This window comes from Lolium rigidum, chromosome 1 (genome assembly GCF_022539505.1).
Source record: "Lolium rigidum isolate FL_2022 chromosome 1, APGP_CSIRO_Lrig_0.1, whole genome shotgun sequence".
Taxonomy (NCBI): domain Eukaryota; kingdom Viridiplantae; phylum Streptophyta; class Magnoliopsida; order Poales; family Poaceae; genus Lolium; species Lolium rigidum.
This window is the reverse complement of record NC_061508.1, coordinates 229,789,930-229,808,421: the sequence shown is the minus strand read 5'-3', so window position 1 is coordinate 229,808,421 and position 18,492 is coordinate 229,789,930. Positions and strand designations below refer to the sequence as shown.

Sequence of the window (18,492 nt, the reverse complement as noted above, 5' to 3'; positions counted from 1 at the left end):
ATGCAACGGGCCGCGCGTGCGAATTGCTCGCCGGAGTGGGTGCGGGGAGGCGGCGGCGCACGGCGGGGCTAGGGTTGCGAGTGAGGGGTTGGACCCCCACTCGCACCTTCACCCTGTATTTGTAGGGGGCGGCAGAGTGGGTTTGGCGGGCCCCGTATTCTGCCGATACGGGCCGACCCGAATACGGGGCCTGCTAGACAGCCCAAAACGCCCTCACCCCCTATCCCACCAAAATTATACGGGGTGCGCGCGTTTTGAGGGGCCTGCTAGACATGCTCTAACACCGCTATGAGCTCTCTTATCTCTTTAGATTTTACATCGTATTTTATTTGTCTTGTTTTTAGTCTCTGTTTGCTTGTTTTTAGTCTCTTCTTGTTAGTTCTTTTTCTTGAAAATTGAAAAGTACATAAAAATTAGTAGTAACTATTTTCTAAAATCATGGAAAGAAGGACTCATTTGCCTTTTAGTGTGAAGAATTTTCCTCAAGATAATGATATACCTATTGAGTCTTTTGAAATTGATCCTAAAGTGGTAAAAGTCATTTATGAACATCACTTTTATGGAAGACCTCATGATTGCCCTATGGAGCATTTAAAAGGATTCAATGAAAAGTGCAAAACCCTTAATGTGAGGAACACGAATAATAATATAATCAAAGTTAAACTTTTTTCCTTAATCTCTTGGTGGTAAAGCATTAGATTGGATTTTCAAATGGCCACCTGAAAAGTTTAGCTCTTGGTTTAATTTTAAAGCTGCCTTTGTTGAAAGATTCGGATCTCCTGAAATAGTAAGCCGTATTAGAGATATCATTACTTCCTTTAAACAAAATAAAAATGAATTACTAGTAAATGCTTGGGAAAGATTTAGAGGGCTTGCATATGGAACAAAAAGCGGCCTTAAGATTGGATGCTAATATATTTGTTCTATAATGGTTTGGGAAGCACCTGTAAAATGTATCTTGATAATCAAAATGGTGGTAGCTTCATGAATTTAACAGCCCAAAATACTTTTGTGATGCTAGACGGTTTACTCATAGAAGTGAACTTATAGAAAGTCTTGATGTTTCACCGGAGATCATGGAGGAAGAAGAACAGTCTGTGAAGTACATCATTCGGGAGAAGATGAACAAAGCTGGGTTGAGCCTACAAACATAGTTTTACATGTCGTGCCTTGTTGGGAAGGCTCTTTTTGGACCATAGATTTAAGATCAGATGGATATATGAATAATTGGGATTATGTGGCTACACTAAATTTCAGCTTGCAAATATTAAATGCATTTTAGTGGGGATGAACTTTACAGATATTACTATACTCTGTAAATAACACCTGAAAGTATAGTCTATAAATAGGTCTCAGCATGCATTGTGAGGCATCACGGAGCATTGTTAGCGGCATTACGAAAAAGACAGACTGAGTAGATGGGTAGACCGCATATCCCATGATATTGCTAACAATACGAAGTATTTCGCAATTGCTTCCACAGTGCTTCGAACAAACACTGTTAACGGTGCGCAGTAGACTCTTGCTCCAGGCTGTAACATCTTTTGCTCGATTGAGACGATGAACTGGCAGTGTCCCCCCATTCAACACGCAATGGCTGATAATTGACTTTTGATCTTGTATCTAGTAACGGTTTTTTCTCTGCAACGTTGTCTAGAGTAATTGGACGCGCCCTTGGTCTCTTTGCCCTTAAAACTTGCAATCTGCTCTCAACTTGCTTCATGGTCGGCCTTTCTTCCCCTTGCGGCCTCAAGCACATCTCCGCAAGCGAGGCAATATTTTCCATTTCTTCCTCTGTTGCTTCTTCCAGAACCTGAACGGACACAATCTCTTTAATCGGTCGCATATTTATCTGCGACAGAAAGTAGCTGGACAAGTTCTGTTTCAATCCTGATTCAGCTGTAAAGATAGGCTCTCTTCTAAGAAGCAGCTCCAAAAGCACAACCCCAAAACTGTACACATCACTCTTCTGGTTTAGTTGCCCAGTGTAGAAATACTCCGGATCTAAGTACCCGTGAGTGCCTTGAACATTTGTTACAAGATGGGTCTTATCTCTCGGGACCAATCTTGAAGCACCAAAGTCTGAAAGTTTGGCGGTGCATTTTCCGTCTAACAGTATATTGGAGGACTTGACATCACGATGGAAGACTGACACTGAAGCTGATGAATGGAGATAACAAAGAGCTCCTGCAGCTTCTACAGCAATCCGCAGGCAGTCATCCCAGCCCAGACATAATTTACCACTTGAACTTCCATGTAGGGCGTCGAATAATGAACCATTGGGAATAAAATCATATACCAACAACGGCACCTCAGCTTCAAGACAGCACCCAAAGAGCTTTACGATATTTCGGTGATTTATTTGCGAGAGGATTGCTACCTCATTAATGAATTGACTGGTCTCATCTTCTTCAATCACAATTGACTTTTTTATTGCCACCACATGTTTATCAGTTAATATGCCTTTGTAAACTGTCCCATGGCCTCCACGGCTCTGGCCGGGCGTTCGGTCTGTTCGGTTTGCTCGGTCCGGTCTTTTCGGTCTTTCCAAATTTCGGTCATCCAAAAATGATACCCATAATACCTTCGGTCTTTCCGGTCTTTTTGTATTCGGTCTTCGGTCTTTTCGGTCCGGTCTTCGGTCATGACCATATAGACCAAATAGAGAAAATGCAACACCCATATATACAATAAATGGAAGCACAACACAGTGATCATTTCAGGCATTTTACTTTACAATCTGCAGCACAAACATAAACAAGCACAATTGGCAGCGCTACATGGCAATACCAGTATAATGGCAGCACTAGCACAAGTGCACAACACCTTACGGTAGCAGCAGAGAATGCCAACATCTCACAGGTAATCGTTTACAATTTAAAGCAAATAATCAAACATTAACTCTTACAACAGCTCACACTCCAATGCATTGCAATGCATAAGTCTCAGTCTCACGGTCATCCAGAAATCAAATAGCAAGTCTGGTCATCCTCATGAAGATGTCATCTACAAAAGCAGCAAATAAGTCTCTTACTATAACCAGCAAAGTAACAGGAATACAATCAACAGATTATATTCAGCAACAAATTGTCTTGTACAGTACTTCTTCATTGGAAGGATCGGATCTGAGAGCATCAGCGTGGAAAGAAACACGGATGGATAGAGTATCAGCAAAGAATGTATCTCCGCTTCAATCTCAGATTCATTCCCATTTGTAGCTAGGGGTTCACATCTTGATGTCTCAATCTACAGAAAATAATCATGAGAAGATTAAGGATACCGAAAGGATTAAATGGGTATGGATTTCTTACATCGCAGAAACGCTCGCAGCCTCGAACTCAGCTGTCGACTGGCAGTTCACCATCAAGTTCACGACTCCTGGGTACCGGCCAGGTCGTGCGGCGTCGGCGAGGCAGGCACTGGTGCGGCTGGCTACCAGCGCCCAAGGTTGGAGAAGGGGCGGCCGCGGCCGGCCGTATGGCAGCAGCTTCCGACGCCCAGGGTCAGACTTGGAGATGCCGGCTGGAGCCTGGATGCGAGGTGAGGACGCGACGCGACATGGCGTGGCGGCGGTGCTCGCAGGTTGCAGCTGCCGGCGACCGGGGATGGAAATGTGGCGCCGCGAGGTCGACCTTGAGCGGCGGGCTGGCGGCTAGGTCAAGAAGAAGAGTGATGAGGGGAATAGAGAAAAGTGTGAGCAGAGAGGGCCTCATGGGCTGCCCGCGAGGCTGAATTGGATGCACTGGAAAGAAATGATCGGTCTATTCGGTGAGTTCGGTTTCCTGCCAGCTACAACCGAGCAGCCCGAAATTACTTCGGTTATCTCATGAGCAAGACCGAACTGCTAACCGAACACTGAAATTTGGGTTATTTTGGTTTCGGTCCCGGTTATTTCAGGTTCGGTCTTCGGTTTCGGTTTTTAATGCCCGAAATTACTTCGGTTATCTCATGAGCAAGACGCGCATGGGGTCGAAATTATTTGTTGCCTTCTTCAGATCTTCGAATGAGAAAATCTTTGCCTTGTCACTCGCATTTTCGTCAGATGCTATCAGTTGTTCCAGGAGAAGACCTTTGTTTTTCCGGAAATATGTCCTTCTTAGTTGTCTTTGAATGTTTCTTTTCCACGTTAATATGAAGAATGTGACAAATAAACTCAAGAGTATAATGCCGACCCCACTGCAGAGTCCAATTATAATACCTACAATGGACATGCTCCGTAAGTAATCTTCCTTATCGCTGAAGTATCTGGAAATGAATATATAGGGCTTACCCATCAGGAGATTTTGCTGTTTCGTTGGAGTGCATTGCAGATTTGTCGGGTCATATTCCGTTTTGGGAGGACATTCGGTACATGTGAATGTTCCGATAGCATTATGGCATATTCCGGTGCAATTGTTTGGTTTAAGACACTCATCGATATCTGCAGTTATCCATGCATATCTTTGGTCAAATACACGAGCATAATCTATGAAACGGGAATTACATTACTAATAAAGTCAGCACATGTAGTACAAGTAGCTATACTACCGTTCAAGTATGTAAATAAAGCTCGCCTGATCATAAGCTATGTGTTAAATATAATTGCCTAGTCTCCGGAAGGGGAAAAACGTTTGGAGCTAGTCCTGTTGTTGCTCCCAGACGACGTGAGAGACGAACCCTAGAGCCGTCACCAACCCTTTCCATCGGCTCTCTCCTCCATCGCCCTTGTGGGCCTGAGCCGCAGTGGCAGCGGCTAGCGGGCCCGCTACTTAAGGGTGGCAGGATGCTCTTGTGCTAGGGAAGGCGGCTTTGTGTGGGGCGATGGAGGCCAAGAGCATCTCTAACAGAGCCCGTAAATCCCGCCGGAACCGAACTTTTCTGGTGGATTTACGGGTTCGGGCCGAAACTGGCGCAGATCAGCGTCCGAAAAAGTGGGCCGGCCCGAATTGGAAGTTCACGGGCCCGAACAAATCGCCGCACGGCCCCTATTAAAAGGGTTCGCCGAGGGGAGTTCGGGTCGCAAACCCTACTCCCCTCCGCCGTCTTCTCTTCCTCCGCCGCCGCCAGTCCCCCCGCTCCGACGAGCAATCCATGCGCAGCCAGCCACCGCACCTCCAACCTCCACCGCACGATGGCCTCCCGTGGAGGTGCTGGCAGCCCAGCCGCCGGATTGGGCGGCGGGGAGTCGCTGCCGCGTCCGCCCGTATTCCGCACCGAGGAGGAGCGGCGGAAATGGGTCCGCTCGGAGGGAAGCTCGCCAAGTACGCGCTAGGAGGCGAGGGGTCCTCCACCGGCGGTTCGCGACGCCTCTGTTGGTCCGAGTCGGAGGAGGAAGAGGACGAATCGGAGGAGGAAGAGTCGGAGGAGGAGGAGGAGGAGGAGGAGGAGGAGGAGGAAGAAGAGGAGGAGGCGGAGCTGGCTGCCGTCGCGCATACGGCGGTGACGGTCGTGTCCGCCGAGGACTACGTCCACGACGACGAGGAGGAGGAGGCGGTTGTCGCTCAGGTGGCGGTCGTGTCCGCCGCGGAGGCCCGTCGACGCTGGCGCCGCGACGAGGCCGACGCCGTCCGGCAGGTCCAGGAATACGAGGTGGCGCGCCGTGAAGAACGCGCCCGCCGCTTCCAGCAGGAGATCGTCGAGCTCGACGACGACTAGGAGCTCCAAGCGTCCGCCGCCTCGCCTTCCACCGCCACCACCGCCGACATCACGCGTAGAGGCCGTCTGGCCGATTTTTGGGCAAAATTAGATCGCGCTGCTGCGGATATTAGTTAATTTAGGTTATTAGTTTGAATTATGTAGTGTTTGGTGCTCAATCGGAGCAACAACTATCGTCTATTTGTGTTTATCGATGAATTCTCCCGCGAGATTTCTGGTTACATGTTTTCAGTTCGTGTTTACGGTTTCTGTTCTGCGCCACTGCCAAAAACGGACAAACTCTCGTTTTTGGGAGACTGAATCCTTCCTTTTCGATTTGCGTTTTTTCGGGCTATGCTAGAGATGCTCTGTGGGCGTTTTCTGGGCGGCCACCCTACGGCGGGTTGACGTGAGGACGCGCGACCCATGGATGGCTCCGCCGCCGCCGAGCGTGGAGGACGCGCGGCGCTCACCTCCCTCCACCAAGCCGCCGAGCTACGAGGGACGCGCGCGCGGTGCACGCCCAGCTCCGCCAAGTAGCCGCCGTCAATCGACGAGGACGCGTGGCGCACATACAAGCCGCCGCCGTCAATCGACGAGGACGCGCAACGTACGGACGTCCTGCTAAGCCACCGCCGACGAGCGAGGAGGACGCGCCACGCACGCCTGGCTCCGCAGAGGAGAGCTCCACTGCCCCCGACGAGCGAGGAGGAGACGCGGCGCCAGCACCAGGCCGTCGACGACAAGGAAGGAGGAGGTGAGGTGCAGTAAGAGCTCCACCAGGTCGCCGGCTACAAGGGGTGAGGCGGCGCGTCGCAGCAAGGGCGTCAACAGTCCACCTCCGACAAGAGAATAAGCAGCGGGATGCAGCGGGGGCTCTGCCTGGCCGTCGCCGCCGAGAACGAGGAGGCGCGGCAGAGGCGCACGCGATGATTTATTTTTGTGGCAGCCGGCTCAGTTTTCCTCTTCTCCCCAGATCTCGAACTGTTTGCAATTTATTTGTTGGTTTTGGAATTTTGTACGTGCACCAAAATCATCTGAGTCATTCTAGGACGCGTTTGGTAGGCTGCATCCGATTCATGACTCACTGATGAGACTTCCATCTCGTTCCGGACGAGCTTTGATTCACGAATCACACATCTTTGATAGGCTGGGTTGCATCGGGTAGCACCCAAGTGACACTTTGATTGGTTGGTCGCATGGTTTTCGTAGCCTCAACTATATGGCAACATGGTGACCTTACCTCACCTATCACAAGACCACCATGGCACTGCCGTTCACAAGCTTCGGCACGTCGACGATGGCACCGTCGGCCACGCCGGTCAAAAGCATCATCACATAGCCGATCACGAAGACGAAGACCACCATGACACCATCGGCGACGCCGGTCACACGCATGGGCACGTTGCCGACCACGAAGATGAACACCACCATGACACCGTCAATGACGCCGGTCACAAGCATCACCATGTCGCCGACCACGAAGACAAACACCACTAGGACACCGCCGGTCATAAGCATGGGCACGTCACCAACCACGAAGATGAACACCACCATGACACCGCTGGTCACAAGCATCACCATATCGTCGGCCACGAAGACGAACACCACTAGGACACCGCCGGTCACAAGCATGGGCACGTCACCGATCACGAAAACGAACACCACCATGACACCGTTGGTGATGCCGGTCACAAGCATCACCATATCGCCGACCACGGAGACGAACACCACCAGGACACCGCCGGTCACACCGGTCACAAGCATGAGCACATCGCCGACCACGAAGAAGAACATCACCATGACACCGTCGGTCACGCCGGTCACAGCACGTAGCCGACCACGAAGACGAACACCACCATGGATTATCACCTCTCACTTCTCACCTATCATCACCACGTCGCCGTCCATGAAGATGGCGAGCGAGAAATTAAGCAAAATTACTACAAACCTTAGTCACACATACGTACAAATTGTAGTATACTTGTGAGTCATTTATGTATTAGCGTATGTACACCAAAACAAAAACCTGTCAACATGAAAGTCATGAGGAATGGTGAGGTGAACCTACTCCTGAAAGTAAATCTCAAACGGTTGAGCGTGTGCGACGAATTTGACAAAATTCGCTTAAAACTTCATACACGAAATTGACGATTTACGACTGGCAAAACTCGAAACCGATTGTGGGAATTGGTTCGTATCATCGACACACATCTTTTTCGTGTACATCTTATTTCGATTCAGACTATGCTTGTGTTGATTTGAGAGAGGGTGCGTGGAGTAGCGTAAGAGAGTGAGTCTAAGCAACAACTCATACAGCCGTTGCATCACTGAAGTCAAAGTGGCGCGAGAACAAGTCTGACCCTGGAGAAACTGCCATTCCGGTCATTCCTCCAGAGCTGTCCCGGGGGTGTTTTGAGAACCGTGCGATGCAACAACCACGGCTCGGCCCAGGCAACCAAACGAATCAAAAATTGCTAGCCCAATACCAAGCCAAAGAGTATGCAGACTACCAAACACGCCTCTATAGTTCTGTGTCTCGGTTTCCTTGTTGGAGGACAAGCTCATGCACTGCAATTCTTGGCAGCTACGTGGAATTAACCTGGCAGCTTAGGCACTAATTTGGGTTGGGAACCAAATGTAATTAACTTGTTAGTAATGCACTGCAATTCCGGCAACTAGGTGAAATTAACCTGGCAGTTTAAGCACTAATTTGGGCTGAAAACCTAATGCAATTAACTTGTTAGTCATTCACTGCAATTGCGGCAAGTAGGTGAAATTAACCTGGCAATTAGGCACTAATTTTGGTTGACAACAAAATGTAATTAACTTACAAGCATGCACTGCAAATTGGCAACTAGGTGAAATTAACCAGGCAGTTAGGCACTAATTTGGTTGGCACAAAAAATATAATTAACTTGGCAATCATGCATTGCAATTTTGAAAACTAGTATTCAACAACTAGCAATAGTATTAGCCGCCGCACGGATCGATAATAGCAAGGTCCTTCTTTGTTTGAGGGTGTGCACGAGTTAAAATCATCACCGAAACAGATTGGCACACGAGGATAGGAGTTTACCTTTCCTCAACCAGGAAAAAAAGGATAGGACTTTTATATTACCTTTACAGCCATGTTCAATATAGGGATTTCCATGGAAGCCATCTTCGCACTTGCAGCGGTAACCATAGTAACCATGAAAGGAATTAACCGAAGTAACAGGCACGCATGTGCTTCGGGAACTCACACATGCATAACCTGAGATATTTTGCTGAGCCTCCAGACAAGTTAAATTGGCCACGGCCCACTCCAGAGATGCCGTTTGGTTGGAACTTGTATATAATTGTTGCCCTTGGTTAAGAGCCAAGGAAAAATCTTCAAATCCATCCCCGGCCCCCATATATTCAATGAATCCATCATTAACATTTATGTTGGTCACACGAGAGTATTCATCATACGTTAAAAGAAGAAGTGATCCTGCACTTGTGCAATTGAGCTGAAATGTTTCTCTTGCGGAGCAACCTTTTGCCAAACCAAAAGGGTATGGAACACTGATGTTGCCACAAGAACGAGTACAATGCTCTTTCTGTTGCACGGGATTATAACCTAGTTATGATGAGAAGTGAATACAGTTATGATCTTATTGCCACCAACGAATTTATCAATGCAGATTATAAACAAATACTAAGACGGTGGACATTGCAAATGCGAGACTGCAAAATCTTTAGTTTGTTGAAATTGTTAAACTTGTATTTCTTATCTTATCCAAATATTTGTTTCTCCTATTTACTCCCTCATTTGCAAAATATATATGTTTCTAAACATGTAGCTTTGACAATTGGGATACTATTATGTTGATAATAAATACTACCTCCATCCCAAAGCTTAATGCTTTTTTTTTGAAAAGTCAAACCAAGTAAAGTTTGACCAAAGTTTTGGGATGGAGGTAGTAAGAAATAGAAACTACAAAGTTTATTGGAACTCTACAAATTTTGATTCTTATTTCTCAATAGATTGCTTATAAATTATGCTTGAGGTTGTGAGGAAACCAACAATAAACTAACCAATCTTATCAAAATGTGGTTAGGTAGATTAGTGAGGATATTTGCATCTTATCAAAATGTGGGTAGACAAATTAATGAGGATTTGCACCTCCCTCCACCTCACCCTTTTTTTTGGAATTTCACTATTTTTTGGAAGTTCAATTTTTTCAGAAGCTAATTTGTTTTGGAAGTCCGCGTTACTTTTTTAGAAGTTCAATTTATTTTCAGTAGTTCACTTTATTTTTTCAGAAGTTCAATATGTTTTTTAGATGTTCACCTATTTTTGGGTAGTTCGTTATTTCTTTTCTTCAAAAGTTCACTTGAAAACGGTTATAAAGATGTAATGGATGTGATATGTTAGATACAAGTATGTACATGTGGCAATATTATCGGAAAAGGTACAAGCATATGTAGATCTAATGGTTCAGATCTCCAAATAAATACATGGTTCACGACAATCAGACTTTTTTTAATGGATTTATTATATAATAATAGTACAATGGTAGATAGATGTGCCTTCTTAAAAAATATGGACACGTTGCTTGTTGAAGTTGTGACGAATATGTGTACATGTTACAATTAGACTTGGATTATGCGGGTAGTTTACGTGTTGGAGTTAAACTACGTACCCGAGTCTAATATATAAAGCACCTGGGTAACCAAAATAGACTAGACACAAGTTAGGTTAGACACAAGATCGAGTTTTCGGGGACGGTCCGGTGCCTGTGGAAAAGACACTGGACTGGTGTGGTGTTTGTAGATTTGATGTGTATGTACACTCCACGACGGGATTGTCGTCAACTGTACTATGATAGTACTTAGGGAGGAGCACCCATTAAGCATGCCTCTAGATGTAGGCGATGATCCATGAACTGCGTTACCAAACATGTCGATATACTTTCTGCAACAATCAAATTGTGACAAGTTATAAGAGCGAGGTTACCGATTGGATTCATGGTGCAGATGGTCTAGCCGAGGACGAGGTGATGTTGTTTCTGAGGGAAGCAGGCTTTTGAGTGAAGTGCGGAGTGAGCGAGGTTCATAGAGCAACATTCTACAATGCGGCTATCACCCGGTCACAACACGAATCACACGTGCATCAAGTGACCCGATCGGGCGCATCATCAACTTTGTTCGATTCACCAGCGCAACTGAAAGCACCGGGGCTAACAATCCCATTGAATCAATAACATCAACGGTCCCCAACAACAACGTCATTGACTTGGCGAACACGCTTGATGTGATGGACGACATCGACCTCAATGTCGCTGCCACCTTCAGTTCTCCCACCTATGCCATCTTCGTCATCAAGTCAGTTGCGGGAGGCAGCCACAATGACAAGTCAATCTTTCCCATCCTCGACTATGAATCAAACAGCGAATCGGAAAACTACATCTCCCATGGAACGGACACAACAACTGTAGTACTTATGGTACAACCTAGAAACACAGAGGCGGAAGCAACAATAGTTATATCCACGACAACTGCCATGACAACCCGAAACAAATAGCATAGCCAAGGGAGGAGGCACCTCCTATGCTGGACCAAGCCCTACCGCACTGAACCCGGATGTCCACATGGCAAATCAAGGGAAGACCGTCACAAAACCCAGAACTTGTGCCACGATGCGAGCCACCAGCGCAAGAGCGCTCGCTCCCAACGCAGGGGCAGCTATGCCACCGCCTCCGTATGCACTCACCATGGTCGTTACGCCAAAATGTGGAGGTAATCCGATAGCGGTTACTCGCAGAGCAGGAGCGGCAACGCCGGTCGCGCGATTGCCTACGCATGGGGAGGTTGCAGCAAACCGTTGTATCCAACTATCGGAGTCATCGAGGAATCCCTCGTACTAATCCTGGACAACAAGGTTGATCGGGCCGACAAGTTTTCAAAGGAAGGTTCGCCATCGGCGCAGGGGGCTCCAAACCGCAAAACCCGTGGCACAGTAGCCTGCAACACCACCAACGGGAAACCTACGACACAAGTGGATACGCCAGCCGCCGGCACCAATGGCGCAACAGACAATGGGTTGCCTTTCTAGGCCACATCGGTGAAAAACCTGGTGACAGCCGATAGCCTTTTGGAGCGGCGACAAGATTTGGATATTGGGTGCAACCGGCTCGAGAGGGTGGCACGGGATTTATACAATCAGTGTGCAGCAGACGTTTTGATCATAGGATTCAATGTTAATGCCGAGCCATTTTATGTTCATCTTTTTATTCTGATGGTTGATTCATGTATCGACCCACACTGACCGATGATTCTTACGTTTATGTAATTCTGCAATTATAATAAAGTAATAAAATCCGCATACATCGATTGATGCAAAGGCTGGAGCTTCGCCTCCATTTCAAAAAAGTACCTACCGCTCATGCTGGAAGGATCCACTCTCTTGTGAATAAACAACCTAAGCAAGGAAAGCATCAGCTCGTCGTAGGAAATGAAGAAAACATTCATCAAAAACTTCCAGGGCACATGCAAGCAACTAAACACAATCTAAGGGCATCTCCAACCGCGCGACCCAAACGGACGCGCTGGGCCGTCCGTTTTGGGCCGTTTGCGTGGCCGAACGGACACCCGGACAGCGGCCCGCGTCCGCGTGTCCGTTTGGGTCGCACGCTGCGCCCAACGCGCGGACGCAGCGCATTGGTAATAAAATAAAACAGAAATGAAAATAAAAAAGGAAAAGAACAAAACATAAATTTAAACTAGTTGGTCATTAAACTTAGCCCTATTTTGGGCAAATTTTACACAAAAGAAAGCCCTATATGGCTTTAAACTAAAAAAAAAAGCAAACCCTAGCCGGGGTTTGCGAGCTCGCGGTGGCCGCCGGCGATACTACCCCGATGAGTACTCGTCATCGTCGGCGTCGATGACGACGACGCCGCCCGGCGGCGACGCGGCCGTTCCGGCTCGACACGCCGGAGGGCACCGGGGACTCCGGCCGGGGGTCCCACCGCGCCCTTTCCCGGGCGGAGTGCGCGTTCGGCGGGCTCGCCGGCCTCGCGCAGCCGTGCCCTCCGCGCGGACTCCCGTCGGAGCTGCTCCTCCGCTGCGTGGCCGGGCGCTCCTCCTCCGCCGGGCGCGCGGCCCGGCGCTCCTCCTCCCGGAGCGCCGCCCGACGCGTAGCGGCCTCCTCCCCGACGGCGCGCCGGCTGGAGGAAGGCCCACGCGTCCGCCTCGGGCGTCCTCCTGGGCCTTCCCGGCCGCCTCCTCCGGCGCGGAGGTGCGCAGCGTCTCGGCGAGGGAGCCGGCCATTTGGCCGGCTCGTCGAGGTCCTCGCTGCTCGCGGGACGCCGCGAGCGCCGCCTGCGGCTTCCGGGTCGTTCTCCTCCTCCCGGGGCTGCGGCTGCGCGGCCGGGGCGCGGCGGGGCCGGGGCTGGGGCGCGGGCTCGTTGATGTAGAGGCCGCCGGCGCGCGGCGCAGCCCGCCTAGCAGCCGTGCTCGGCCGCGCGCGAGGCCGCGCCGTCGCGGATGTGAAGCACGTGCGCCGCCGCGCATCGTGCTCCACCTCGAACCACAAGTCCCGTTGGGACTTGCGTCGCCGTCACGCGGGGTCCTGCGGGAGGTCCGCCGCGCGCCGAGCGCGGCGCCTCCGGATCTCGGCGTAGCGGGCGCGGCTCGACGCCGGGATGGGCGGCACGCGAACCCGATCTAGGCTCGGGTGCCGGCCGTGGGGAGGTGCACGTCCCCCACGGCATTGGGACGCCGGCGTCCCGGAACATCCGCGCCACCGCTACGGTGACGTAGATCCGGTCGCGTCTCGGGCGTCGCCGGCGGCCCATGGCGAACCGCGCCGCGCGACCGGCCGTGGCCGCCGCCGCCTCGTGGTCGTTGGCGGATGGCGAGAACTCGCGCTCGGGACCATGGCGGCGCGGAAGCTTCGAGCTCGCGCGTGCGGCCGGAGTGGAAAGTGGGGACCCGGATAGGGACAGTCCACTTCCCCGATCCACATTTAATAGGGACCGGGGCACCGACAGTGGGGCCGACCACGCGGACGGGGCGGACACGCGAGGACGCCGCGTGCCATCCGCGGCCACGCAAACCCGGCCCGATTTGGGCCGGGTTTGCGTCGTTCCGAACGCCGCGGCCGTCCGCTTTTGCGGTGCGTCCCCGCGTTGGGCCGGGTTTTTGTCCGGCTGGACCCATCCGGACGCGCGGGCGCGGGATGGGTCGCCCCGTTGGAGATGCCCTAAGACCTCAAGAGATGCTCCGAGAAGGAAAACAAGTCAACTCACAAGTGGCTGGAGAGATGGGACGAATTGTGGAACTCTTCAAACGACATTAGTCCGGATGCGTCCCTGGTCGTCTTCCAACGCAGATAAAACCAAGGATGACTCCTAAGAGGACGGCAAGAAGGACGACACCTGCAAAGGTGGTGGCCACCTCGATAACGACAACGGCCATCCCTGCCACGACAATCGTCATCACACGCGCAGCAACGACAAGCGTAAGGGTGACTGCAACTTGTAGTTCATCACCAACGCTTAGAAATGCAAGGAAAGAAAAGGTAGCGGAAACTACCCCCGAAATAATTTCAGCCCTGCCATAACATTGTACGGACCATGTGTTCTCCATAGGAGATACAGGCGCGCTGCGACTCGCACAACAGACAAGTGTTTCCAATTTCGTGAATTCTAGAAGTTCAAAAACACCAATGGAGATGTACATGACCAGGGAAAACAATAGGTACATTCTACACCTTCACTGGCACCCGTAGCAGAAAGTATCGCAAAGAGCTCGCGCGCACCCGCCACTTTCCCCGATGTACCCCAAGTCCCCAATGGCTTCCATAGTGAGAGAAAGTCGTGCACTTCGCTACCACCTGTTTGGATGACGAGGGATGGGACCTTCGCTACCACCTGGAGAGCCAACTCACCCATTTGTCCAAGATGGAAGAGGAATATTGGCGCCAACGGAGTCGTGTGGACTGGCTCACCAAGGGGATTGCGAATACGGCCTTTTTCCATGCCTTTGCTAATGGGCGAAGACGGAAATGCACCATCTCCCGCCTCCACACCGATTCGGGGATCATTGTGGCCCCAATGGCTCTACAAGCGCACGTTTATGATTTCTATCTAGCGCTTATGGGGGTTGAAGGGGAGCGGAGCCTCTTCCACCTTAACCCAACCATCTGGCACGGGTCAGGGCGTGTGTCTGATGAAGAGAACGATAACCTCATGATTGCCTTCTCGGGGGAAGAAATCGATGAGGTCTTGGCTCGTATGAAGGTGGACACGGCGCCTGGACCGGATGGCTTTCTGGTTGCCTTCTTCAAGCGTTTCTGGCACCTGGTGAAACCCTTGATCCTGGACATTGCAAATGGCTTCGCTCTTGGGAGAGTGGACATCTCCAGGCTCAACTTCGGCGTGTTCTCGCTCATACCGAAGGTCCCCGGGGCGGAGGACATTAAGCAGTTTAGACCTATTGCGCTGATCAACGTCATTTTCAAATTTGTCACTAAAGCTTATGCTATTTGGCTCTCTGCAGTGACGCATAGGACAATCAGTAGAACGCAGTCGTCTTTTATCAAAGGTAGACACATTTATGAGGGAGCCCTTTCTCTACAAGAGATCATCCATGAATCTAAATCAAGGAAACTTAGGGGAGTTTTCCTGAAGCTCGATTTCGAGAAGGCCTACGACAAGGTGAATTGGTCCTTCCTGCAGGAAGTGCTCCTGGGTACAGGTTTTTGAACCCGCTTGGGTTCACAAGGCAATGGGTCTGGTCTCGGGGGGCCAGACTGCCATCACCCTCAACGGTGACATTGGAAACTACTTCCGGAATGGCCGCGGGGTGCGCCAGGGAGACCCTCTGTCTCCTCTCCTCTTCGACTATGTTGTTGAAGTGCTAGCTACCATCCTGGACAAGGCTAGAGAGTCGGGCCACATTGCGGGTGTGGTCCCGGACCTGATTCCTGGGGGAGTCTCTCATTTGCAATACGCAGATGACACCATCATCATGATTCAGCCAGATGACCTCACCATTGCGAACCTGAAGTACATTTTACTCTTCTTCGAGAGCATGTCAGGTCTTCGTCTAAAAATAGATGTCTCACTTTTGTTTAGATACGAATGTATCTAGATGCATTTTGGTTAGGGATACCTCCATATCTAGATAAACTTGAGATTGTTAAGCTTCATGCACTAGCCACTTGAACCAAAAGTCCGAACTGATGAAAAGGGCTAGGCAATCCACATATACACTTCACAACACCCCCACTCGCGTGTGACGGGAGAAGAGAAAGTCAACACGTGAAAGAAGAAGAGCACACCGAAACAGCGGTGGCTAAAGAGGGGGCAACAACAATTTTTAGGTTTAATTGCGAAAACCATGTGAAAGCCAGGATTTGAACTTGAGACATGGGGCTCTGATACCATGTTAAGCTTCATGCACTAGCCACTTGAACCAAAAGTCCGAACTGATGGAAAGGGCTAGGCAATCCACATATACACTTCACAACAGAGATATCTACTTTTAGACGGAGAGAGTACTAATAAAGTAGAAAGTAAACGGTTGACCACTAATTTCATGTTTTTATTAAGGTAAGATACATCTGTGCAAAAGGCGACATGAGCTTTATAGACAGTATGATCATCAAAAAATGTTAGATAGATTCAGTACGTACCTTTGTCAGGTGAGCAGCCTTCGAGAATGTATGGATTGCCTCCGTATCCATCTCGGCAGTAGCAGTAGTACCCAAAACCATCAGCGTCAAGGCATATGCTGTCTTTGCTTATGCAAGCATAGTTTGTCTTGTTTCCCTTTACGTAGTCACAGTTTGCTTGAGCAACGATACTCCACTTGAGAGAGGTAGAGCTGGTTATCTGGATTGTGTCCCATAAGGAGCTGCCATTATTACTTGGCCTGAGCTTGCCATGTCCATGGTGGACAAATCTGAGGTGAAAGGTGCGAGAAGCAAAACCATAATTATCGAAATTAATGGTGCAGCACCCAGTACCATTACAGATCCCCCTAGCTAATATGCCCGTGATTTCTTCACCGGGGCAGGAGGCCACGCAGTTTTCATCAGCGACTGAATCTGACCCGTTGCCGACCAGGGACGCATGAAAGTCACAACCGGTTATATTAAGACTGGCACCTGGCAGACTAAAGGATCTCCCCGGAGATTCCCAGTACATATGGTATTCATCGACTCCAGATCTCATATGAATTATGTAAGAAATGTTAATGGGGATATATAGGTGGTCAAGGCTGTATAGCGATATAGAGAAGTTGTCGGTAGTAGTAATGTTTTCGAAAACCTGAGTGGTGCCGTCGCACAAGAGCAGCTTGGGCGGGTGAGCGGTGTTGTCGCAGGTGAGCTCGAAGTCGGGATTGCGGGAACAGCCGGGGCCGATGCCGAAGGGGTAATCGAAGGTGAGGTTGCCGCAACGCTTTGGACAGTGAGCGAGAGTGGCTGCGGACGGAAGCGTCCTACTGTCGTCCTGGCTTCCTAGAACGCCATATGGACCCAAGAATGGCAACCTGAGTACCACCAACAGAAGCAGCAGATACAACTCTGCACCACCATATCGCCTCATCTCCACCTGCACGCGTTCAAGTTTCGAGCCCCGAAAGAAGATCAGTTAGCTCTTAAAGCCTGGATGGACTGTTGAATGCGCAAAATTAAAAAGTACATGTAAATTGTAACGAACTAATGGAGGCTTTTCATTTACTCACTTGCGACTGTCTGCCGTACTACTTCGGGCTTTGCCTAGATGCTCCAGGGAGCTGCAGGGCCATGCTCGCACAGGAGTGAGTATTCAGGATATTTGGAACCAACTTGGACTACTTGTCCAAATAGATACTCACACAATTACTTCAAGGTAGTCAGGTATACACGTTCACACATTTCATCCCCATCACTCACATCCACATACACCTGGAGTTCAGGAGGGCCACATACAAATATGCGCTTGCGATGACCCAAGAATAGTCCACGGTCCTACCAACAAGAAAAAATCCACAGTCCTACACAATATTGCCAACTTGTCACGCTCATGCTTGACTAAACGTACAGATGCCAGTAGCGTCTCTGAGCGAATCCGATGACGAAGAATAATCTTTGGTGCTCGGCAACAGTACTTCCGAATGATCCAAAGTGGTTCTAGGCAGTGGCGGATGCAGAAAAAAACTGGTGGGTGGGCACACTTCAACAAAAATCTCACTAGCCCATTTGTGATAAAAAAAATATCAAATTATTAATATAGATACACAATCAGATTAACAACATTGTAGCTGAATACATTTTGTTTCAAATGTGGATGGTTTCAATACGATGAAATATAGCATAAATATGAATTTACATCACTAGGAGACAGGAGATTCCAACGAGGAGTGTAAGCTAGGCTGGAGGAGGCGGGCGAGGGGAGGCCTGACCTCCATGTGGCTCGAACCAAACATTTCCATAGATTGGTGATTTGGTATGTTTATGAGTCAAATGAACTCAATAAAAGTTGAATGGAGAATTTAGGAACAAGTGAAGTGTAGATTTAGCTATATTATTTTGTATTTATGGGGAAATCTCAAAGAAACAACTTTTCAAGACATCACATTTTTATTATTATTCATGAAATAAAAATTTTAAGCGTAAATATTTTGTAAACATCCATGAACCAAATTTCTCCGCACCAGTGTGATAAAGAATTGCAGCTATTTACAAGTTATAATTGTGCCATTAAGTTGAAGTTGTAGAAGGAATCGAGGTCAAGAAGGTAGATTGCATCATGATTCTACAAAGGCATGAAAATGTACAAGCTAGGCGTCGTCGGCGTCAGAGCTTCAGCTGGCGCAACCTCTGTTAAAAAAAACTATATAAGTATCCAAGGTGGACCC

The 18,492-nt window shown here is 49.3% G+C and overlaps 1 protein-coding gene and 1 long non-coding RNA gene across 3 annotated transcripts; both read right to left on the bottom strand.

Annotated features, from left to right (window-relative positions):
* Nucleotides 1–1,320: 1,320 nt before the first annotated feature.
* LOC124691142 (wall-associated receptor kinase 4-like) lies at nt 1,321–17,443 on the bottom strand. Of its 2 annotated transcripts, XM_047224424.1 has the most exons (7): nt 17,338–17,443; nt 16,920–17,204; nt 16,283–16,481; nt 8,735–9,217; nt 4,271–4,420; nt 3,955–4,198; nt 1,321–2,495 (listed from the first exon to the last, which is right to left on the bottom strand). In XM_047224424.1, the coding sequence occupies exons 2-7, from the start codon at nt 17,196–17,198 to the stop codon at nt 1,502–1,504; spliced, it is 2,349 nt and encodes a 782-aa protein (XP_047080380.1). In that variant the 5' UTR covers nt 17,199–17,204; nt 17,338–17,443; the 3' UTR covers nt 1,321–1,501. The 2 variants fall into 2 exon arrangements, with proteins under 2 accessions (XP_047080380.1, XP_047080375.1); XM_047224419.1 differs by having other exon boundaries at nt 16,283–17,204.
* LOC124691161 lies at nt 2,986–3,433 on the bottom strand. The gene is made up of 3 exons (XR_006998813.1): nt 3,312–3,433; nt 3,104–3,246; nt 2,986–3,006 (listed from the first exon to the last, which is right to left on the bottom strand). It is a non-coding gene; the product is annotated as an uncharacterized LOC124691161 (long non-coding RNA).
* Nucleotides 17,444–18,492: the final 1,049 nt, after the last annotated feature.